Below are 24,871 nucleotides of genomic sequence, written 5' to 3' on the forward strand. Positions count from 1 at the left end.
GTTAGCTTAAAGAATTTCTATTCTATGTTATTACACATTCATAGTTTGATAATATAAATTTATAAAAAGAAAAAAATTTTGTTTGCTATTTTTGGTCAAAATACTTTATTATAAATCAATTATTTTTTAAATAATATGATATGTATATACACATGCACAAAAGCATTTCAATGAAGCTGTGTTTTGGTCAAGCCAGCAGATCTGATCCCACATGCTAACAACAAGTTCAACACCTCCTGCGCTCGGAACCTAGCAGCACATTTCCAATATCACACATGGCTCTACAAAATAGCCGGAGCCATTGTTACATAGATGTTAATCACCTTAGATTTCACATCCTCTGTCCACCCAATCTCCTAAAAGAGTACTGCATGCTTTCTAGCAGAACTATGGGAAAACATACCATCATCCACAAGCTCCACTACAGGCAACTCTCAACATTTCTTTACACTGCAAGCCTTCAACTCCATAAAAGCTAGAGGCAAGTTTGCAATCCAGTGGGGGCACGTGCCCCCACTGCTCCCATATTGGCTCTGCCACTCATGCAAGATATATAAATAGTCATGTTGATTCTTGACTTAAAAAGAGATATATAACGACAAGTTATGAAAAATGAAATGTTTATTTTCTTATATGCTTTACTCACATGTTTATATATAATATGCAATTATATAAATATAAATATGATTTAACATGCATGAATGACATAATGACATGATTAGCATGTATTTTTTTTTCCATTGTATGAACTTTTAAATACATTTTAGGTCCACATCATTTGTGTAGCTCAACAAATTATAATTATCTCCATGGTATGTAGATTACGTTAAGTTGGAATGTTAAATGTTGGGAGGTGACGGTTATATATAATATATGTAGCGAGTGATTAATATTTCACAGGAGAGAGGAAGGGATTTTCTCACGTAGATCGGCGAGAGGAGGTCGTGAGCGAAGGGGACTGAGCCATGGGACTTCCTCAAGCCATTGAATCCCTAAATGAGAGGGTGAACTTTTTGAGAGAATCATTGCGTAAGAGCCAGACGATTAAAGAGACAATGGTTACCATCATCGGCTCATTCGACCACCGTCTCTCCTCACTCGAAGCAGCCATGCGCCCCACCCAGGTCTATTGTTTTCCAGTCTCATTCTCTGTCGATTCCTTGAATTTGAAGGCCATAATTTGATGGTGGCGGGGTTGTCTGGGCGTTGCTGTGGGGATTTCGTAATACAACGTAGTTTCTTTGCTTCTTTGAAAATGGTCAGGGATACCTGGGTCCTTTCAAATTCTGGTTTATAAAATCTTTCTTTTAGGTGCGGACGCACGCTATTAGGAGGGCGCAAGAGAATATAGACAAGACATTGAAATCTGCGGATGTTATATTGGCTCAATTTGATCTCAAGCGCAAGGTTTGCCACTGTTTCATAATTGTTTTTGGGATCTAATCTTCATACATTGTCAAATGTTGCTGTTTGCTATTTAATTTTAAGAAAAAAAAATATTTACACCTTCGCCTGCATTACTTTTAAGGATATTTAGTGCTTTTTACAATTAACAATTTATAGTTCTTTCTTGGTGTGACATTCTGAATCTGAAGAGTGTGGTCTGATTAGGGCGGGGAGTGATTGCCGGGGATGGGGCTTGGACAATGAGTGGCTCTTGCTAGGCTTCTATGATGGTATATTTCTATGAGAATAGGGGTGCGGGGAGTGGAGCGAATGATACTGGGCTATACAAATAAAAAGTTAGGCCTTAATACAGAATTCACCTTTTGGTGCAACAACTTGTAAACTCTATAGTTTAAAGTACTTTTTGTGGAGGACTCTTGAGATATATGAGCTCTTGAGACATTATATGAAAAAGAATACAAATGTAATGTTCAATTTGATATAGCGAGGGCTTCTCCAAAGTGGAGATACCTTGCATAGTGTGGCATGAGGCATTGCAAATGATATTAGAGTCTGACCTCCTCTATTTTGATGTGTGGTTCGGGGATGAGCCAATTTAAAGTTGATGTGCCAGTGACATCCTAAAACTAAAGAGAACGGTTTGATGAGGGCGATGTGTGATTGCTAGGGTTGTTATAAGGAGTAGTTCTTGATACTTTTTTAGGTTGAAAAACTTCTATGAGAAAATAGGTGCATGAATGAACTAAATCCTACATGACAAGTAGAGGAAAGTATACTGGACTATATAAGTAAAGAGTTCGGCCATAGCATAAAGATGCCTTTTGCTGTAATGAGTGAAGTGTTTGTAGTAACTCCATAATTAATTATGCTCATAGTATAGTGCTCTTAGGATGAGTAACCGCTTGGAAGTTAAAAAAGAGCGAGGTTCAGCATGATCTGTGACGAGTTGGGTCAAATGGACAATATCTTATGTAGGACGGGTTGAGGAATTATATTTGATACCCACAAGATTCTTCTACATTTTTCATGCAATTTTTCTTGCAAAATCTTTTTGAAGGAATGAAGATAGAAAAAAAAAAGAATATTAATATTGTTATTTATGATAAACTGCTCATGCTGGCTTATCAGTCACTGTGGTTGTGAGAACTTGGGTTTTGTTGGGCATGCATTATGTTATTATTATTATTTTTTGCATTGTAGGCCGAGGCAAAGATCCTGAGAGGTCCATATGAGGACCTAGAAAGCTATTTGGAAGCAATCTGCCAGTTGAGAAGCATTGTTCAGTTTTTCAGCTCTTTTAAAGGATTCAAGGGCCCTGATGGGGTGCTTAACCATGCCAATACGTTGCTCTCAAAGGCCATTGTGAAGCTTGATGATGAATTTAAGCAGCTCCTATCTACTTATAGGTTTATTCAGCAGCACTTAATGGTTATGTACTAGCATGTTTTCTCTAAATTTATTTTTCAAAATAAAAAGATGCTCGTCTTTAGTTACTTTGGAAATTTTCTTGCGTATTTCAAAAAAGTTCTTAATGAAGAAATAACGAGAATTCTTATTCATTTATTTGGAGACAAAATTGCATCTAGTACCTTCTATGTTCATTCCTTTTATATTCTTTCAGCAAGCCAGTGGAGCCGGACCGTCTGTTTGATTGCCTTCCTAGTTCTTTGCGGCCATCGGCTGGGTTACATCCTCAGCAGGGCGAGAGAGTGAAGAATCCTTCATCTGCCAATAATTCTAATCAAGAAGCCAATGGCTTAGATATTGCCATATACAAACCACTGACCCTCATTCCACCAAGGATTTTGCCTTTGCTGCATGACTTGGCACAACAGATGGTTCAAGCTGGAAAACAAGACCAATGTCTAAAGTTTTATTGGTATAACCCTCAAATGTTACTTTTCTCTGTTGGTCCCATTTTTTGTATTGGTTCTACTATATTGCTCTTGTTGTTGTTTAGAACTGCATGATGAAAATCAGAGGACAAGGGGACCTGATTTACTTGATGTGTCTTACTATTTTTTTATATTGAAATCGGTTATGAAATTTTGAGTTAGATACATAATGCTTGGTTATGAAATTGTGAAGGATAAAGGGATCAAACTAGCTTGGATGTAAGTTTTGAGTTCATGCGGCTTATATGGAGGTGTAGAGCTCACTGCTAATAGACACTCTAGAGAAGTGGGATTAATGATGGTTGACCAACAAGTTGAACCGATGGATGATTTAAAATAGTGCATATGCTATGTTAATTGTTGAGCAATTAATTTTATTGGTGCTATCACTAAGGAAAAAAAGAAGGATTTGAAATTGGAGTCTAAATTACTTGATGGTGCTTCTAATACAACTTTTATCATGTTCACTGAGTGCTGTAACAAAATATGGCTTGTGTAGTTCTGATGTTGTCTATAGAGTCTGACATTAAATTACAACCTTAATCTAATTTCTTATGCATAACCGATTCTTCATTACGGAATAGCATATCATTAAATGGTTGCTGATTGTTTTGTGGAAGATAGTCTACTCCGCACATGTAAGTTTGTTCACAGTTTCATATCATTCTTTTTGTTCTGACTATTATTGATGAAATGTACAGGAATATGATATTACTTGTTTTATGTGCATTCACAAACTATTATTGATAAGTTGTTTTTATCATGAATTTTTGGAATGCTCATTTGTGGGCTCCGGTGCGGATGATCGTGGGAAGAAAAGACACGGACATATCAGCGACGTGCTGAATTCGGCGCCGGACAGAGGGCAGGTGAGGTATTTTTTTATTTGATTTTTGATTTTTTTTTTTTTTAACTTATACGGGTCAACATCATTTTCTTCTACCCGTTTATCAAAGAATGGTCTTCTCAGGGAGTAGAGTACAGACATCATTTCGTTAAGTTTTTGAAAGGCCTTCATTTCTTTAAGTTCTAGAAAGTTCCATGGTCTTTTCCTGCTGTTTGTAGAGATCCTTTTTTTGCATTGGAGTTTTTCAAAAGTACAAAATATAGTCTTACGGAATAATAGACAACATTACCTTAGATAATCTTTTTATTAATATTCATAAATTATTTCCTTGTTGAACACTGGTTCTTTGTAGTTGTATTACGAAATGTTGAATTCAAATACAATGAAACTGAATCATTCATCGACTTCTCTATGCAATTTTCTTTATACACAATTGGCTTTCAGTGAAGCACGTTCTTCGGCTTTAGAATCGAGCCTCCGGAAACTTGGAGTGGAAAGGCTCAATAAAGATGATGTGCAGAAGATGCCGTGGGAGGTTTTAGAAGCCAAAATTGGAAACTGGATTCACTATATGCGAATTGCTGTAGGCTCTCATCTTGATATAAACAATAAATTCTGTACTTTTACTTTCAATTTTTGACCGTACTTGAAACAGGTGAAACTCCTATTTGCTGCAGAGCGAAAAATTTGTGAACAAATTTTTGATGATATCAATGTCAAGAAGGATCAGTGTTTTGCTGAAGTAACTGCAGATAGTGTATTAATGCTTTTCAGCTTTGGGGAGGCTGTTGCTAAGAGCAAGAGATCACCAGAGAAGTTGTTTGTGCTTCTAGATATGTATGAAATAATGCGTGAGCTTCAGTCGGAGGTATGCTTAACTGCTGACTTATGCTGTACAAGTTCTTTTGAGTTATCATTTTCGAATTAAGTGCTGGTGCTGTTTTCTTGATGTGGAGGATGAACCATTATGCATTATTGATCTTGAATTATAAGTGAGAGCCTTATCTCTTATTTCATTTAAAGCTTTGGAAGCTGCAGCCGGAAGCTTCAAATAGAGTGGCATGCTATTTTTTATGATGTAACCTTACGTTTGCAATCATTCTCGCTTTCGGATGCCATTATAGACTCTTTGATCTGAATGATAATTGGGTGATTTGAATAGCAAGAGGGAGTCAATAACCCTAAATCACTGAGATTTGAGACTGAGTTAAAATATTCTCATAATTTTCTTGCTATAAAAGTAACTTGGAGTAGTTACTTGTTCAAGATCTAGATTTACGTGGATCGAATGATAGTCTTTACTTGCAACATACATCACCCTAATTTTATTAATATCAGCTCATTTGCAGAGAAAAATCTATTGGAAGCAAACTATTTCCCTCTAGATTTCCTCGTTGGTCAGCAAAACTGGTTGAAGTTCGTAATGTTTGATTGGCCCAAACCATAGCAGAGCTTTGCCTTTCCGTTGTTCTAAGTAATAAGCACATTGGCAACAATGGAGTGGATATCGAGAGGGATAAGCCCAGGAATGTAAAGGCACGAAAAAAAGGGCTCAATAATTAAACAATTATAATGTTTTAGGACGTGTAGAGAAATGTTGACAAAGTTCTCCTTGAATGGTTTCTGAAAATGAAAGGCATTTGACCTGATGGAGGCTTATTACACTATTATGATAGGAGATGAAGCCACTATAATGCTTTTGAGAAAAGCTTATACCCAAAAATGGCAGTGAGGATAAAACCACTACTACCAAATGTTGAGTTTGAAAGGCGGTATGTCTTGATTGCTATAAATATGACTTAAATTCAACCCACATGCATGGTCAAGCGTTACAACCAAGTAAAGATGTTTTTTATTTCAAGGTAAAAAAATACATTAATTATTGCATAATAGAAGAAAAAAAAAATCATGAATTACTAATTGTAAAGGATTCTTTTTACAAAAATTTAATTAGATGTCCCATAAAAAGTTGACAAACTAATATCAATCACAATTACGACTAATCACTTGCGATGGGATTCTTGTTTCGAAGGTTAACTAGAAGTGCCATAAATAATACTTGCATAAACTAATATCAATCCTAATGACGACCTATCATTGTGATACGCCTTAGGTTTCACAAATTCGATTTTGCCCTAATTTCTCTCAAATGAGCATGAGAGGAACAAAACAAGATCAAAAGCAAAGATTTTCCACGGTAAAATCCTTAGAGTTGTGCACTTTGATGATTTTCGGATTAGGGCACAAACCCTCCAAAACTTTGAAGGAAAACTCTCAAAATTAGAGCACAATCATAAAAAAGAGAAGGGAATCCATGTAGTATTGAAAGCGAAGCAAGTTCAACACAAAAGAAAGATACAATTTGTCCACTTCGAGAAGGACAAGATCTCCCACTACAAACCCTAGAAAAACGAGAAGGAAACTAAGAGGCTAAGAGAAAACTCCAAATGCATAACCCTAGAAATCCCCCCTCAATCCCTACTTAAAGCAAGCAAAAGACCCAACCAAACCCACTAGTGGGCTGCCCAAACTGAACCGCCCAGCTCAGGCTAGACCTGAGCCAAACCGGTCCAGAAATGGACCGGTTCCGCTCAAGCCGAACGGCCCCGTCCCGCTCCGCGTCCCTGCTTCGGCGGATCGAACGGGCGCGCCGGTGCGGCGCCCGTTCCGGCTGTTTCCGTGCGCCGCGGGGTAGCCCGCCCTCCCTCTGCCGGTCGGCGTCGGCAGTGGCCCGCATCACATTGCTGATGTTGCTCTTGTGGAGAAGTTATATATACTAACTAGACAAGCTGGATCTGCAAAAATATTAATGAGTGCCATGCAGCACAAGAGGAAGAAATGAAGCTTAAAAATGAGAGCTAAAATCTGGAGCTTAGGCCAAAGAAGTGCTTTTGATGCTAACCGTACAATCCAATCAAATATCTTGATAAATAGCAAACATTACATGCTCGTAACAAAATCCATCTTTTAACAAAGAGAGGTTCACCTTGAGTACCGCCTCATTCATGCACTCTTTTGGGTTAGCGGAGATAGATGAGTCCAATGAAGAAGGATATTACCACTAGGAAGATGGCACCAAGGACCTTCGTTGACGGATTGGTAGCCGGCGGTGGGGAAACGGGGAGTCGTCCGGTGATCTTCCACTCTTCAAGAAATTTTTGTTTGTTGATGAATTCCGCTAAGTGGGGAAGGATGCGATCCACGTATTCCTTGACGGTGGCTTTGGATCCAAACCCGGGGTCAAAGAATGGTGAGCGGATGATGTCAACCTCCCCTTGAGAATTGAGAACGAGTCCGTGATCAACCTCAGGATCGGCCATGCACCAATGGCGAGGTTGGGAGGAGAGGTTGTCTTCTTCTCTTGGCTTTGAGTGTCATGAGAGAACTAGGGTTTCACAAGAAGGTAGGGTTTGGAGAGAGGGGCGGCTTGGAGGAGGGAGGATTAGGTTAGGTTAGGGTGGAGGCGCGGTTTAATCCAAATCTGAAATTAACTTCAGATTTTGATAATTTCGGAGGGAACTAATTTGATTTCAAATTAATTTGTAATTAATGCATTGATTGAGGATTAATGAGGGGGAGCCAAATGAGGCCGGCGGCATGGAGAGAGAGGGGAGAGGGATTAGGAGGGAATTTAGACTCTTTCCAAACAAGATGTGACAACTAGGCGGGAAAATAATGAATCATTCAAAATTGAATTTCGAATAGCTTCCAATTTGGAAACTTTCATTATTTAGATTTTGCAAATAAGGAAAGTTTTGAATTTAGAAATTTGAATTTTGAAATTCACAAATTTCTTCCTTTAATGCTAGATCTAAATTAGGGAGTCATTATGATGAATAATGGGGATGTGGTTGGTGGTCCAAGGGGGGAAAGGAATTTGCCGTCGGGTGGAGGTGGGCTTGGATGGTGGTTGGACTTGAGGAGGTGGAGCTAGAGGATGAAGTGGGAGGGAGAGGTTAAGCAACCGGTGGATGGAGTGGGAAGGGGACGACGGATGGAGAGGGGAAGGAAGATGAGGGAAGCACAAATAAAATAAAAAGAAGAAATTACCACGAGCCGTGGACCCTTCCAACGATTGGTGGGCCTTGCACTTGCTCACCTCGAGCTCTCTCCTTTCTCTCTTGTGATCACACAAGAAGAAGAAGAAACATAAGAAATTTCATTAAACATTCATCAAAGAAATTACAATATATGAGACCACTATATATAGGTCTCCACTCATGAAAAGAAAAGTACGAAATTTCCCTCTGGGCTACAATAACAAAACAACTCCCCAAAGGGGTAAAAACGAAAAATGACAAATAACTAAATAACATATCATGAAAATGAATCAAAAGTAGAGGAGCTGAATCATGGCCGTAGATCTGCGATTCCTCCGTCGATAAACATGTCGATAGCATCTGTTGATGCCCTTATCAATATATAAAGGTTTTAAAAGGCGAAATCGGGAATCAAGGCGTTTTTTCTAAGCGAGGCGAGATGTAAGCCTCAAAACGATTAAAATAAATTAATTTAAAATTATAAATAATGACAAAAAATAATAAAATATTATGTCAACTATGTACCGCTCGGTACCGAGCATGTACCGCTCGGTACCGAGCGGTACTGGAAGCCCATTACCTGCATGAGCAAAGGAAGAAAGCCGAAAGATAAGGAATTTGTTCTTCGCTGTGAGCTCCGTCGAATCCTAATGAGGCGTCGCCTCACGTTGCCTCGAGGCGTTACGCCTCGCTGAAAAAAATCGCACGCCTCGTAAATAACAGTTGATGGCCTTAAGCCTAGGCGCGGGTTGTGCCTTCGACTGATTGCGCTCTGTTCGACGCCTGACGCTATTTTAATCCGTGGTATATATATATTAATATATATATATATATTATATATTTATATATATATATATATATATATATATATATATATATATATAATATTATTATATATATATATAGAGAGAGAGAGAGAGAGAGAAGAGAGAGAGAGAGAGAGAAGAGAGAGATTAGGAGAAGAGAGAGAGAGAGAGAGAGAGTTAGAATTCTTAGAATTTGAGAAGGGTATAAAATTACTTCTACTTATTTACAAATTATCTCTATTTATAGTTATACAAGAAATGTCTTAGTATTAAAAAAATAACTTCTAATTGATACATAATTTTCTCAAATATAATACTTACTAAATTCAGCTCCCAAATAGAGAGGATATTGGCGTGATCCAGGTGAGGCTCCCAAGGATTTATCCTGTCTTGGATCAAAATGCAAGGGATGACTGAGATTTGACATATGTATAATATATTATATATATAGTTAGTTATATATAAGCGGGAAGATCTTGGGAGGGAAAAAACAGAATGAATTTAACCTTTTTTGAAAGACAGCTTTCTAGTTCGTAAATGGAATGATGGTTGTTACTTTAGCACATTGAAACTCAATCAATGCTTCATACATAAGTGTTCATATTTTCTGTATGCGCTGGTCTTTTTTGTTTCATTATTGGACTGATCTTTTTCTGTTTTTTCAATTCTCTTGAATTAATAGCTGCCAGTAGAATTAAGGAAGTTTATTAACGAGAATTTAAGCTGATACATTAAATGGTTATAATTGCACTTGTGAAAAAAAAAGCATAATTATGAAATCTATTGTTTGCTTTGATCTTGAACCAAAATTTATGCATACTCAACCACCTAATAGATCTATGGAACATTCCCAAGTTAAAATCATAGTAAGCAGAAATAAAAAAATCTTGCATTTATGTGAGTTATTTTTTCTAGGCTGCAAATTTGTGCATCTGTAGGCAATTTTCTAAATAAAATTCCGGTAATTTTCTAAAGCAAGTTGCAGGAAATATTCACAAGGTGTAGATATTTTTGTAAGTGTTGGCAGAAAAATTTGCAGCTTCAGAAAGCAACTTTAAAGAGAACTGTAAGTGGAGATGAAAAACTAAAACTGAATTTAGGAATTCAGCTTATGATTAATGACCAGAAGGAAAGAGGAGAAATTAAAACTACTTACAGGAGCATAAAAGAAGTCACTTGCTAACTGATGACTTCTCAAAGCAGGTATGCATTCTTGAGACCTTCTGGTGCTAAGAAAATAAAAAATAAGAATTGATGCATGGAAAGACAAGGAACCAAATATACAGCGAAGAAAATAAATGGAATGTCAAAATAAATTTTTGAGAAGGAAGATGTACAAAAAAATCTCAAGGGACGTTATTCTTATTAGCTCCGAGTCATCCCCATCTCTATCCCTTATCATAGGATCAGGGACATCTAAAGCTTGTTCTTTCAATAAACTTTAAAGCACGAATTAGTGGACACTAGCAGGAGCTATAAAAAATGGTGGTGAAAAACCTTAACCAAGAAAATCTGTCCTCTCCTACCACTTTTTATATGATGCTAAGATATACAGTAGTTAAAGCTGAAAGATAACATAAGTAACATTGTGTCTGTGCTGTTTTTGAAGAAAAAAACTTATTTTCTATGATAATAGAAGATTTTTTTAATTGTTTGGAGAAAAACAAATAGCTTTTGAGTTTTTAACAAAATATTATTTAACTAATAATGACATAATCCTTCTCTTGATAGAATGTCTTTTATTATTTGTTGAAACACTTTACAAAGCCATCACTTGGCGACTCTTAAAATTTATCATATTTATTAGGGTATGAACTTATTGTTTTCCAGCTATAAATCTGATCCCAGTTTGTTAGTATCTTGGGTCATATGTTTGGTTAATGAATATTTCAGTGGACTTCGCAGTTGAGAGATCTGAATCACTGAATGTACTAATTTTTATTTTATAGCTTTTGTTGTTGTTGTTGTTGTTGTTGTTGAGGGTTGAGCACTAATCTACTTTCCATATCTGAATTTATGGTAGGTTGAATTAATATTTGAAGGGAAAGCTTGTTCTGAGATGCGGGATGTGTCTCTTAATCTTACAAAGCGCTTAGCTTTGACAGCCCAAGAAACTTTTGGTGATTTTGAGGAGGCAGTTGAAAAAGATGCCACTAAAACAACAGTGCTTGATGGAACAGTTCACCCCCTAACTAGCTACGTTATTAACTACGTGAAGTTCCTATTTGAGTATGTTTTATTTTCAATTATACTTTCGATTTCTACCTGTTGTCTTTAGGCGTAATTTTTTAGGAATTTTGAATTAGGCTTTAGTTCATTCTTCTGATTTGATAACTGTCCTTGCTTGGAAAGCATCTTAATACTGAAGCTACTTGATAATTTTATTGCTACCTTTATGTTACTTCCATTTTGTATCAAGCAGTTGCTCAAAATGAAAAAGAATTGGGTAATTTTTCACTCTATTATTATATTCCTTAAGCATATCATGAGATTTTTATTTCAACTGAACTTGAAAATTGGACGGGTTCAGAATTTGCCCAGTGAAGAGAAGTCACCTTTGCTTGCCTCTTTTTCTTTGATCGCTGGAATGGTAGATTTGATCGTCGGTAGTTCGACCGCTTAATGCTTGCCAAAGAGAGTCATTACATGGAAGTCCAATGCATTCTTCAAATCATTGAGATAGTTGATAACCAATAGCGTCCTCTAGTGGATGAATGAGTGTTGTACATGGTGATATTCTTAATGAAGATGTATGTGTACTCTGAGGGTAGCATGCATAAAATTGCAATGGTAGGCAATAGAGTTGCATATGGTGCGGGAAAAAAATTTACTTAAGATGTGCGGATGTTGCTTGAAAAAGTGCGGGCAATGAAGCTGTTTGAAGTAGTCCTGATGATAATACTTGTTGAGGAATATGAAATGAAACTAACATGTAGGTGATGTGGTCTGACTGTGGAGCAAGTGATGAAGTAACATGAAGTGATGTGCAAGCTAGGAAGCATGCGATGAAATTGCATGAGTAGGTGTTAGTGACTTTAGTGGCATTTGACAGGGCCAACTGAAATAACCTCTCTAATATCTAAAAAATTTCCATTTTTAAGTTAATAAGTCCGTATCTGAAGAATAGAGGCATTGTTGGTAGTCTAGTGTAGTTAATCCCTGGTGAAATAAATCAGAACTCTTGATTCAAACCATTTTTCTCTCATTCCTCACTATTTTTTGATCGCTTGAAAGTTAGTCTATCGGCCACTTATACTCCTGGTTGATTTTGATCGGCCACACCGGGTGGCTTGCCTTGCGAATCTGCCATATTTACATGCAAGATGATAAATTGCACTGCGTAGAATTTTTTGTTATTTTCCTATTTGTGTCCACAAAATTGTCAGGTGACAATTCCAGAGTTGATCTTTTATGTATATTATGATTTACTTCCTCATTTTTTTCATGAGCATCAAATTCAAACTATGTTATGTACATGCGTATTCTGACAAATGGATATCACTTTTGTTTCAGCTATCAGTTCACCTTGAAGCAGCTTTTTCAGGAGTTTGAAACAACTGGGACTGATGATAATTCCCAACTTGCAATCGTAACTATGAGGATAATGCAAGCTCTTCAAAGCAACCTAGATGGTAAATCTAAGCAATATAGGGATCCTGCATTGACTTATCTATTCCTAATGAATAATCTCCATTACATGGTCAGATCTGTTCGAAGGTATATTAACAAACTGAATTTTGAATTTTTGTAACACTCGAGAAATATCACCTGACTGGCAAAATATTTTTCAGGTCAGAGGCAAAGGATTTGTTTGGTGATGATTGGGTTCAAAGGCACAGAAGAATTGTTCAGCAAAATGCAAAACAATACAGGCGAGTTGCTTGGGCAAAGGTGTGATTGGCCTGGCTTTGTAAAATATGATCTCTTACCAATCTTATTACTATCAGTAGTACTTTAGTATACTGTAGTTGGAGCCTCAGCTTAAAAGCGCCACCTGTGCGATAAATAATTTTTATTGATAAGTTACATATCTATTTATTACTTGAGAACATTTGATATGTTTTGGAGGGCATAATTTAGTATATGGATAATGAGTTTTGCAGCAATAATTATTCTTGTGTTGAAATCTCAAGCATGAGACAAAAAAATAAAAAAAAATAAAAAGGTTCAAATGATTACATACTTGCATCATTCGGTGGCCCATACCTGTAACTCTGCCGAAATCCCGTTAGAGTCTACGATTCGGCACTATTTCAGAAGAGGCCATGCTCAAATCCTGCGACCACGCTCTTGCTTGCGTCGTTAAAAGGGAACGAAAGGACGACTTCAGGCGCTGGCTCATTCCTCCCCACGCAGATGTGGGCTCCGAAAATTCGGCCCCGGCCTCCGCCCGCACTTTTTTGCTTTTTCTTTGGCGAGGGAGTTTTAATGGATTAGTTCCGGGATAAATTTTGGGAAGTCAGATGGGTTTGTAGATAAGACACTACCCAGAGATTTCGCCCTCATTTTTGCAAGGACTTTATGATATGAGTTCTAGTTTCCTGTAGGCACAAGCCCCTATAGTTAATTACCCCTCCCAATCATGAGGAGAACCTTCGATTCAGGCTAGTTGTCAATGAATACATCATATCCGTAGATACGTGATATTCGGCTTATAGTAGCAGCATGATTTTAAGGAATTTGGGAATTGGGTTTAGATTTGGAAATTTGAAAAGTTTGATATTTAAAAAATGAAAATTTCACCACCTTGCACTTAAAGCGAATGGTGGGGGAATGAATGATGGACCCGATTAAGATCCCATGGTTCCGTCATCCCGGACCATCGTGGTCCCTGGTCTACTTAGTCAGAGGAGGTAGGTGACCCAACCTAACAGAAGGATCCTTGTCGGCAGCCATAGGTTGCTTCGTTCAAGGATACTTTGTAGACCTGGGTTGGATATTTTTCTAAGGGGACAAATTTGAATCCACCTTAGCTAACAGAGGGCTTTGTGCCCTATCAATTATATCCTATTGATTCATATCTCAAGGATTTGATGCCAATAAGGAACGTATTGGTTCTGGCAATAACCTGTATTTTGTGGTGCAATTTGGCGGCAAAAACACTCGGTTCAGAGGGCCTCGGGTCATAACCGTTTATCCTGCGGTGCCATTTGGTGGCAAAACCGTCTGTTAGAGGACACGTACCACGTCCTTACTGGTAGGAGATTGTTTGAGAACGGATCCCAGTGATATTTTCAATCAGACATTTAGCTCTATATGAGCTGAAGTTATATTTGAATTTGTCCACCTCGGCAAAATGTTACGAAGGGTGGATGGATTTTGCTTTTAGTGGTTTGATGGATTATTTCAATTTTAAATATCTTTAGATTTTGGGATTTGTGGAGTTTTGGATTTTTGTGGGTATTTGAATATTTGAGAGATTTGAAAATGCTTGTGAACCCCTTCGGTTGAGATTAACATTCAACACAGCCATCATCGGGGTGTTTGAGATTATTTTCATTCAAAGCTTGAACCTTATCAACCCTATCAACTTGCCGATAGGGAATCGGGTTTCGTAGGCTATATGCCCTTATTAGTGAATTCTCTTTATTATAGGTTTTGAAGGCCTAATATGAATGCATTAAAATAAATATACCGGTCGCCACCACCGTATATTTGTTTGATTGTTCGAACCCTGTCGACTCCTATGCTCCGTATAGAAGGATCGGGTTCGAACTTGAATTCACTTTTTGACCCACGCAGCATCCCTAGACGTCACATGTGTACTCATAACATGCTCATTGGGGCCAATGTGAGTGTTTGGGGACATTTTATAATTATACACTGTCTACTCCTTTTTACTTGCTTAGGAGGATCAGGTTCAAATTTTGTGACCCGCGCAGCATCCATAGACGTCACATGTGTACCAATAACACGTTCGCCGGGGCCCATGCGGGTGAATGATTGCACTTGCCCTTTTTTTTACCTATATGTATACAAACTATAAAGCACGTGTGGGGCATTTTGGGACTTTATTGACGTCTTCTGTCTGCTTGTACGAAGGTTGCAGATCCGGTGGCGTGGCGTAGCAGCTTTTGAATTGAGTTATTTGCTACTTTGTACTGGTAGTGATGGGGACATCAGCTTGTGGAAGGTTTATCAAAGATGTGGCCGCCGATCTACGGCCACGATCGAGTTTTTATATTTTCGAGTTATTTATTTTATTTTCTTATCCATGTATTTTCTATTTCTTAGTGTCATGTATTTGTTTTTATTATTTTTCCAGTTGTACCATTTTAGTGAGAATTGTCGTATGTAAGCCTTGAGGGTAAGTTTGTCTTTTATTTCATTGAGTCTTTTGTATTTGGCTATTTATAGTCTCATGTCATATGTTTGAAGTTAATGAATGATTATGAAAATTTTTCTGCACTTGTGTTCTTGAAGCTTGTGTGAGAGCTTGAGAGAGAGAGAGTTAGAGAGCTTGGTGGAGCCTAGGATGGGCCACCCGTCGTAACCGACAGTCACCATCGGTGGCTCTTGGTTCTCCTCCCCTTTCCCTCCCTTCCCCTTACCTCCACCGTCGGCCAACCCTTTTCCTCACCCGAGCCCCTCATCTCCACTCAAAACCTACGGCCCAATCCACTACCCGAGCCCAAGGCCGTCGGCCCCAATCCCCTAGCCGCCGGCCGGCCCCTTCCATCTCCTCCCCCCATTGCCTCTTTGCCCTCATGAGTTTCCTAATTGGATGTGAGATAATTTGGGATAATTTTGAATTTCAATTCCCTTTGCATTTGAATTCAAAATCTTTCCTAAAATAATTAATCTATTTTAGGAAAGTTTTTGTTTGGATCTAATTTGAAATTCAAATACAATTGGATTTCAAATAAACCTTTCCTAAATCAAATCCTAAATTAAGAAACCTTAATTGCTTGCATTAAATTCCTCCCTTGCCCATGCATGCCGCAGGCCCCATCAAGATCCCCTTTGGAATTATTTCCAAAACTCAAGTGACTCCTTTGGAAATAACATAAATCCTCTTTATTCCCCTGTGGCCGAAATTTCAAAACACCCATAAACCTCCTTATTTCTTTCTAAAATCAAATCTCACGTTTTGGAAAGAAACTCCCTACCTCCTCTTCATTGCCGCCGGCCTAGCCTCCCTTATCTGCCGTCCTTCTCTCTCCAATCTCCTCTCTCCCTCATTATTACCCCACTTGATTTCAAGCCTTAATTCTCCCTCCAAAGTCTCAATCTTCTAAGTATAGAAATTTGAAATTTTCTCTCAGATTTTGGAGAAAAGTCTGAAATTGTTTTCAGATTTTGAAAGGAGATTTGGGGATTGTTTTCTCTCCACTTGCAAGAGAAACTTCTTTCTCTTCATCAATACTCAAGAACACTATAAAGCATTAAGGAGATCTTATCTCAATCACCCATGAATGGTGGATCCGGAAACTGAGTAAGGTTTAACTTGGGACGAAGAAGGTTTCACCGATATCCTTCGATCAACTTTCTTCGATGTGAATCCAAGGATTGATCATATTAGGAAACAACTCCTAATTTATTCATTTTGATTAAGAACCTTCATAAACAACTCTATCTTGATTAGGAAACTTCTTAGTTCCCTCACAATCAAATTAGCTGGTTCATCAATACTCCTCTCCCAAAGTGCCACATTGTTATCAAGGTTGAACAAATGAAACTGCTGTAGAAGCACTTGACTAATACCACTGGACTGAAAAATGGACTGACACTAAGCCGAACGATCCTTGCCTCGATCATCTCCTTGATCAATCTCTCAATCTCTTCATTCTGGATTTGGGGCTAATAGTATAGACGAACATTAATAGATGAGACTCCTTACTTCAAGATTATAACATACTCGCGTTCCTGCGAATGATTCAACCTTTGAACTTGTTGGAACACCCCTCGATATTGTTGTAGGGGTGGCAAAATCATGTATGGTATTTTTGTCTTCTCCCCATCTTTTTCTCCTTCCAAATTCTACAGCTCCACTAAAAGTCCCACTCCTTCGCCCTTTCCTCTCCTTGTAAGTGGCTCCAAAAGTGGCATCCCCTCTTTTTCCCCCAACATTTACACCTCCTGATCGTTCCCTTTCCTTATCGGATTAGGGTTTCCTCCGCTCCCTTGGTCACTAGTGGCTCCCCTTGCCTCTGGTGACGCCATTTTGGTTTGGCACTCGATAAACTTTTTCATGATCTCCTCCATAATGGCAAACTTCTCATCGATCTTCTCATGGATTGCTGAAAATAGCTTTTTGAAATCCGAAATCTTTTCTACACAATTTGATTTCAATTGTCCATTCCCCCCTTAATACTTCTACTTTTCTTCTAGCCATGGATGCCCGGATTGGATAGCTCTGATACCAATTTGTTAAGAAGTGCTTGCAGAAATTTAGAAAAAGTCTTGGCTGAATCTGATTTCAGCATTTTTGAAAACCAACGACAAGAAAATTAGGAATAAAACACACGAATACTTTTTTATTGAAAGTTTTATGAAAGAAAATACAAGATACAAGTGGATCTTCAATTGGAGAGGAAGATCCGGCTCTCCCAAATCTCTAGCTACCGGCTAGAGCCCAAACACCCTAAGAACAATCTAATTTCAGCAAACAACATCCGTCCCTAATCCTTAGAAAATCACTTATTTAAAGCAAACAAAAAAGAGTAAATACCCAAACAACCCTCCCCCAATTCCCTCCAATTTTTTTTTATTATTTCCCTCCCAAATTAGCTCTCAAATCAGCCCCTAAATCTGTCAATTAGGAAATATTTTCTAATTAATCCCCTCCAAATCAGCCTCCAAAGCTGCCCTCTTCAATTAGAAAATATTTCCTAATAAATTCCCTCTAAATCGGCCCCCAAATCTGCTCACCAAATCTTCAATTAGGAAACATCTCCTAATTAATTTCATTTGATTAAGAACCTTCCTAAACAATTCTTTCTTGATAAGGAAACTTCTTAATTCCCTCACAATCAAATCAGTTGGTCCATCAGAATCATGGAATGGACTCTATAGAATAAAGGGTCATTTGTATCTAATGTTGACTTAAATTCGTTTCTTTAGACGAACATCTATCCTATGTCTATAAAACCTAATTGGATGATATAATCATGGTTATCAACAAGTATCATTCGGTCATATTTTATTGACTTCCTTCATTAAGCATATCATGTTTCATGACAACCTGAGATGATGAAACAATTAGATCTTGATTGTATTTGTTATCAGTTCCCCTATCATTCATTTTTAATTTCCCTTTTCTAAAATCAAAATCGTTGTTACTATACACCAAGCACCTAATGCCCTACCAACTAGCCTTAATTGAAAGTTCTCTTAGTCAGAGAGAGTGAAAAGGGTGTGTGGGGGGGGGTAATTAATCATAGGGTATTGTGCCCATGAGAAACCTGAAAATAGATTATAAAATTCTCATAAAATGTTTGCCAAATATTTGGGTAGTATCTTATATGCAATCTAATAAGCATTATGAACTTGGAATGCGAAACTTTCTCAGTGGAGCCCGGCGCAAATTTTTTTTGGATTGTTTATAAACCTTGAAAGGTTTGACCTTTTACAAATGATGCATTGATTATTTGCTTCTCATGAATAACTGCACAGGTTAAAGAATTTGTGCTAAAATTTCGTCTGGTTTAACCAGCATTTCTTGGTGCCAAAAGTGAAAATCCCGAGATTCTATACTACATTATATTGCTACTAGTTTATCTTCTAAGTAGCGCAATTTGTATTTTATCTGAGCCCCTTGATTTATCTTTTGTATCCTGTATCCCAGAAATCTTCTTTGACAATCATGTAGGCAAGTTAATAACTCATACGTAGTTTGTATGCAAAATAGAGAAATGTAATGGACTAAAACTGCCCCTATAAATACTTTATGTTCTATTTTGATCTTTTTTCATACAAAATATTTTACCTTGCAAAGATAATCTAGGAAACTTAATCTAAACTTGGCGTTCATTATAACTTGGGTTCTCATAGCTTTTTTAAACAGTATCCTTGGGTTTATGAGCATGTTATATTGCTGAGGATCTAATGCTCTTGATCCTTATTGGTTATCCTTGGTTTTTCAGATTTTGCAGACCCTCACAGTTCAAAGCTTGAGTTCTAGTGGTTCAGTTCCTGGTGGAAGTGATGTGGGCAATAGCAGTGGAGTTTCAAGGGCAAATGTAAAGGAGAGGTTGAGAACCCTAAATAGGATGTTACTTTCAGATAAAATAAAATTAAAGAAAATAACTAAAATAAAATAAAATAAAAGAATGTTATATCTATTAATTTTATATGTCAATATAGAAACTAAGGTATTTATTGATTGAATCAGGTTCAAGTCCTTCAACATGCAGTTCGAAGAGCTTCATCAAAGGCAATCTCAATGGACTGTACCTGATCCAGAACTTCGGGAGTCTCTTAGGCTTGCAGTTGCTGAAGTACTATTGCCAGCTTACAGATCTTTTATAAAACGCTTTGGGTAAGTTCCCTTTAAGCTGGACTCCACTGTTTTACAGGCCAAAAATATTGTGGATTCATATTAGATTTCTTATAGCATGTTCCTTGGTTTTGGTTGGTTGATTTGGCTTAAAATTTGGATGTTTAATTCCACTGTTTGGTGGCTGTTTTCTATTGAAAACAGTGGAATATTGGTGTTTTGGCGAAGATCTGATAGGAATCACTTGGAATATTCAAGTGGTACCTATCACTATCTTCAATGTAGGAATAAGATTGCATGCATGTACCCCTATCTTCATTGCCACGACTAGATTTGAATGCTCAAATTAATAAGGTAGGAACATATGGTCGAACAAATAAATTTCATTTTCTGAATTTTCTAACAACATATGCATATTTAGTATAACTCATGAACCATGAAATTTGAATTATTTTGAGAATTATTATTCTTGCCAATAAAGCTAATTTATTTTTTTCTTTGGGGCTTATTTGATCATTGGTAAAATGTTTATATAGAGAAACTTTTTAGTATATGGTTTTTCACCTGAAAGTATACTAATCATGGTTTAGTTTTAGCCTGCCTTCATTTTCTTTTTAAACCAATGACTACATTTAAGTGAATAATTATAGGTATATCTATATTTATTTATAAATTTAATAATTAGATTGTTTTTTCACCTATAAAATATGTGTATTTGTACATATCATAATAAAATCAATGCGAATTTTACAAAAGTGAAAAATATAGGTTTGAGTTTTGATATTTAGGTGAACTTTGAAAAATAGAGATAGTTTCATGAATAGTCAAGATTTGAATGTTATGTATAAAATTGCCTCATAATTATATATTTGAAAAATGATCAATATCATTAGATTGCATATCATGCTTTGTTTTGTTTGGTTGATCTACTCTTAGTGAACCACTCCTATCTGATCTCTTTCAACTTGGTCTGATTTTTTAGTCATTCGCATCGCAATTCTACATATTGTTCGTAAACTTAGCCTCCGAACTGTATTAAATTTTACATGTTATTTCATTTATAGCATTTTGAAAATTTTATCATATTTTTCATTGTAAAGGGAGGCTTTGCATCTTATGTGTTGATCATCGTTTCTATTTCTGTTCTTTTTTCTGTGCTCGTAATTGAAAGAAGTTTGATCCAGTTCCAACACTTAACCCAAGCCTTTGCTACGGTTTCAGGCCTCTCATAGAGAATGGGAAGAATCCTCAGAAATATATCAGATATACGCCAGAGGATCTGGAGCGAATGCTTGCTGAATTCTTTGAGGGAAAGACGTGGATTGAACAGAAACGCTGACTGATGTTCTTTCAGTCCTGACCAAACTAACGAGTTTGCTTATTCTTCTTATCACTGTTATGTATATGTATATGTATATGCATATGTATTTGTCTGTCAATAAATCCACAATTTATTTTATTAATTCTTATTTTATAAAATTAATTTAATTCATGTTGTTGTTTTTTTTTTTTTTCATTGACTATATGATTGTGCGGCTGAGATTTTTGAATTTTTTAACAAATCATTCATCTGATAAATATGTATAAGAAACAATGTTCTTTGTTATTCATGAAAGCGTAATCTGCATGTTTTGGTTATTGATTATTGAATTAAGTTTGAGTTATAGGCTTCATTTGGAACGGCTTTCTTACTGCTTCTTAAAACAGCTTTTTAGTTAAAAAAAATTACTAAAAAGTTGTTTTAAGAAGTGGTAAGAAAACCGTCTCAAATGAAATCATAATTGAATGGAATTGGCTTCAACTGAGTCATTATTGAAGTCAAATAGAATTTGTTTCAACTAAGTCACCTCCCTGGCATGCAAATGTCAACCCCTGCTAGAGGGCTTTTTGAAAGTCACTGATAGCTCTTGTTCCCGCCCCTCGCATTGTTTGAGAATCACTCCCACCCTTAGTCATAATATTTGTTGACGGCGAATGATGCACTACAACCCAAAGTTTCTTGTGGATTCATAGCGCATGGCATGGCCATGCTATATATATACTAATAAATAGCAAATAATAGGTCGATTTGAGCCACATTCAACCACAATTATCTTGTCAAACAATAAAATTGATAAATTTAGATCATACATAAACTTTTACATTGATAGATTTATGCATAATTTAGTTTAAATCTTACCAAATAGCAAAAATGATATTTTTAAATCCTATAAAAAGTTAAATCACATTCCTTCTCTAATTTACTTTAATGCAATTTAGTTGAAGAATATGTGAAAGAGAAGAATGATCGTTACCTTTGTTGCAAGCCCCCATGGCTTCCAATTTGATAGGAATACTATCGTCAAAGGAGGCAAATAAACTTCCTTGAGCAACTCTTTCAAAGCTCTACTTCAGACAAAGTACACAAAGAGGAAAATCGATTGTTACCTTCGCTATGAGCCCCACACCACCTTGTTATTTAGGGTTTATGAGGCTTCATAGAGGGAGTCTTTTAAAAATTGAAATTTATAGTATGTTAACAAAATTGCGCGCCACTACCCAAAAGTTAAATCAAGCTATTTGTTATTTTATTAATTTGATGTTAAATTAATTAATAATTAATTGTAATATTAATATATAAATATTTTTAAAAAAATGATTATAATTTATAATTTGAAATTTATAGTATATTAACAGAATTGCGTGTCATTATTCATGCAAGGTGCAAATAATGCTATTTTGATGTGCCGTAGTATGAAGTAAATAACGTTGTATTTATGTGGCGCTGTGCATCATGACGAACGTTATTTTTGCGTCATTAGCATGTATTAGATCAAGTTTTTTTTTTTTTTTTAATTTTAATTTTTATGTATTAGTTCAAGCTTTTCCTCGATTTGATATCATCCACAGCTAAATTTGAATTCAAGCCATTTAATTTTTTTAAGCATTTATTTGTGTTAAATTTCAATAATTTTGCACATATGAATGAAGTGCATCAAATTTGTTATGTTAATCATGCACATTATATTTGAATGCTTGCTTCAGTTGGACAAATTATTAGGTCCGGACACCCACTAAAAAATTGTCACATGAAATATACACGTGTCTAGAAAATTTAAGTCCAGCATGTCAAAGCACTTAAAGCATAATCAAAATGCAGTCAATTAAGAGGAAGCATAACGAAGCAGGCAAGCCAACCTCGTCTCCTCCTCTCGCTATCTCGCTTTGGGCTGAGCTGCTATCTCCTACTGGATTAGCTTTATCGGCAAGCTTCGTCTGTCGGCCTCCGTCGACTCACTATATTTGACGAGCTGCTACGCCATGTATTCGCACCAGTGCTGCAATCTAGTTAGAAATCTGACTCTTCCGCTAAATTTTAGGGTTTCGAGACGGTCCGTCCGTTTTTCTGATCGATTTTGCACCAAATCGATTTGTCTATTGCATGCTGCGAGTGTTTCCTGTGCAGTTGAGCAGAACACGGCGAACGATCAAGTTAGCAGAACAAGAAGTAATGGGGTTCTTGCTAGGTTAGTTTCCCGCAGAAGTAGCGGAAAAAAGAATGGCGTTAGGCCCAGTTACTCTTCATGGGAGGAATCCGCCAATGGCGGGATGAAGTTGAGAGATGAGAGGGAGGATGGGGATAGAAGGATAAATTTGAGAAATGCTGAGTCTGAGAAAGGAGTCTCGATGGAGGAACGACAGGAAGAAGAGGAGTTGGTTTCCGAACCTGCTGATGCTCCTAGATGGAATAGAATCAAGACTACGTACAAGGATTTCACAGATACAAGGTCTCGGCTTGATAAGGCAGATGTTCGCCGCTGGAATAAGCAGGAAACTTGGGGTAAAACTAGATGGAAAGAGGCTGCGGAGTCTTCAGTGCCTAAAATGGTTGGTCAATGTGTTTATGGGGTTGGTCCTGTACTGGCCGCATTGACAGTAGCAAGGAGAGAATTCTATGCTCTCTATGTTCAGGAAGGAGTGGATTTTACTGCAAACAACAGGAAGAAGAAAGACAAGAAGGGAGTGGAGAAGATTTTGAAGGTCGCAGATAAGATAGGGCTAAAGATTATCGAAACTTCAAAGCATGATCTGAACATGGCAGTCGATAATCGGCCACATCAAGGTCTGGTGCTTGATGCTTCTCCTCTAGAGCTTGTTGATATAAGAGAGCTGGAGCCTATTGCAGAGAGAGATCAAAGAGCAGCTCCTCTTTGGGTTGCTTTGGATGAAGTTACTGATCCTCAGAATTTGGGAGCTATTATTAGATCTGCTTATTTCTTTGGTGCAGAAGGAGTTGTACTCTGTGCTAAGAATTCAGCTCCTTTGACTGGAGTAGTAGGCAAAGCTAGTGCTGGTTCTCTTGAACTGATTGAATTGAGATCATGCAAGAATATGATGAAGTTCTTGACGTCTTCAATGGAGAATGGTTGGAGGGTTCTTGGTGGATCAGTGTCCTCTAAAGCTCTTACTTTGCGTGAGGTTGAGGCTGGATTGCCAACAATACTTGTGTTGGGCAGTGAGGGCCGTGGCTTGAGACCTTTAGTGGAGATGTCTTGTACTCAATTGGTACGAATTCCTGGAAGCATGACTGTGGATAGTGGCAATGGAGACACTGGAGCTGAAGGTGAAGGTATGGCTCATAACTGTTTTGGCCAAGAGCTAAATTTCTTTCTTGCTGTGGAGAGTTTGAATGTTAGTGTGGCAGCTGGTGTCTTGCTCTACCATTTGGTTGGGGATACTAAGCATTTTTCAATGGAGAAGATGAATAGGATTTCCAGCTGAGATTATATGAGTAATGTGTTGAAGTTTTGCTTTTATTAATGAAAATTTTATCTTCTTATGTTTGATTCAATGTTCACTCTTAATTAGATAGAAACTGGCCATTTCAAATTAAGCTTTTTGGACAACCTTTGTTGCTATTAGTTTTTTTTTTTCCCTCTATGATTCTAAGATATGTTTTTGAATTCATTGAGAGAATTAGGCTTTTAATTGCGAGGAAGTGAAATGACTAATCTTAAATTTAAAAGTGAAAAACTTCTATAATATACCATTGAAACATAATATTTTTCATGCTATTCATTTTTTTTTTAATTTGAGATTATTTAGGTTATTTAAGGATATTGGTTGTGGCCTGAAATTAGGGCTGCAAGCAAACCAAATGTTCGACGAGCTACTCGTTGTTCAGTTCGATTAAAACTCGTTTATGATCGTTTAATTAACTAAACAAACAAACTTGAACAATATTTTAAATACTCCGATTCATAAATAAACAAACTTCAACACTAATGCGTTCGGTTCATTTATGTTCGCGAACAACATTCACTTTGAAGTTCGTTGAATAAGCATAAAAAAAAAAAAAAAAAAAAAAAGTTCCGTGAATAAGCTCGACATTAAGCTCGATAAGAAGTCGATGTACCTCCACCTCATAAGGCAACTAATATTCATGATGTATTATACAA

At 37.0% G+C, this 24,871-nt stretch overlaps 2 protein-coding genes across 2 annotated transcripts; both read left to right on the plus strand.

Annotated features, from left to right (window-relative positions):
- Positions 1–965: 965 nt before the first annotated feature.
- LOC110100593 (exocyst complex component EXO70A1) lies at positions 966–20,841 on the plus strand. The gene is made up of 12 exons (XM_020828162.2): positions 966–1,124; positions 1,312–1,407; positions 2,608–2,813; positions 3,029–3,286; positions 4,594–4,732; positions 4,805–5,017; positions 11,019–11,224; positions 12,509–12,712; positions 12,787–12,886; positions 19,081–19,187; positions 19,329–19,475; positions 20,655–20,841. The coding sequence occupies exons 1-12, from the start codon at positions 966–968 to the stop codon at positions 20,770–20,772; spliced, it is 1,953 nt and encodes a 650-aa protein (XP_020683821.1). The 3' UTR covers positions 20,773–20,841.
- Positions 20,842–22,572: 1,731 nt separating this feature from the next.
- On the plus strand, positions 22,573–24,306 carry LOC110100591 (rRNA methyltransferase 1, mitochondrial-like). Its single transcript, XM_020828160.2, has one exon. The coding sequence runs from the start codon at positions 22,734–22,736 to the stop codon at positions 24,192–24,194; it is 1,461 nt and encodes a 486-aa protein (XP_020683819.1). The 5' UTR covers positions 22,573–22,733; the 3' UTR covers positions 24,195–24,306.
- The last annotated feature ends 565 nt before the right edge of the window (positions 24,307–24,871 follow it).

This window comes from Dendrobium catenatum, unplaced genomic scaffold (assembly GCF_001605985.2).
Source record: "Dendrobium catenatum unplaced genomic scaffold, ASM160598v2 original_scaffold_125794, whole genome shotgun sequence".
In the NCBI taxonomy this organism is placed as follows: domain Eukaryota; kingdom Viridiplantae; phylum Streptophyta; class Magnoliopsida; order Asparagales; family Orchidaceae; genus Dendrobium; species Dendrobium catenatum.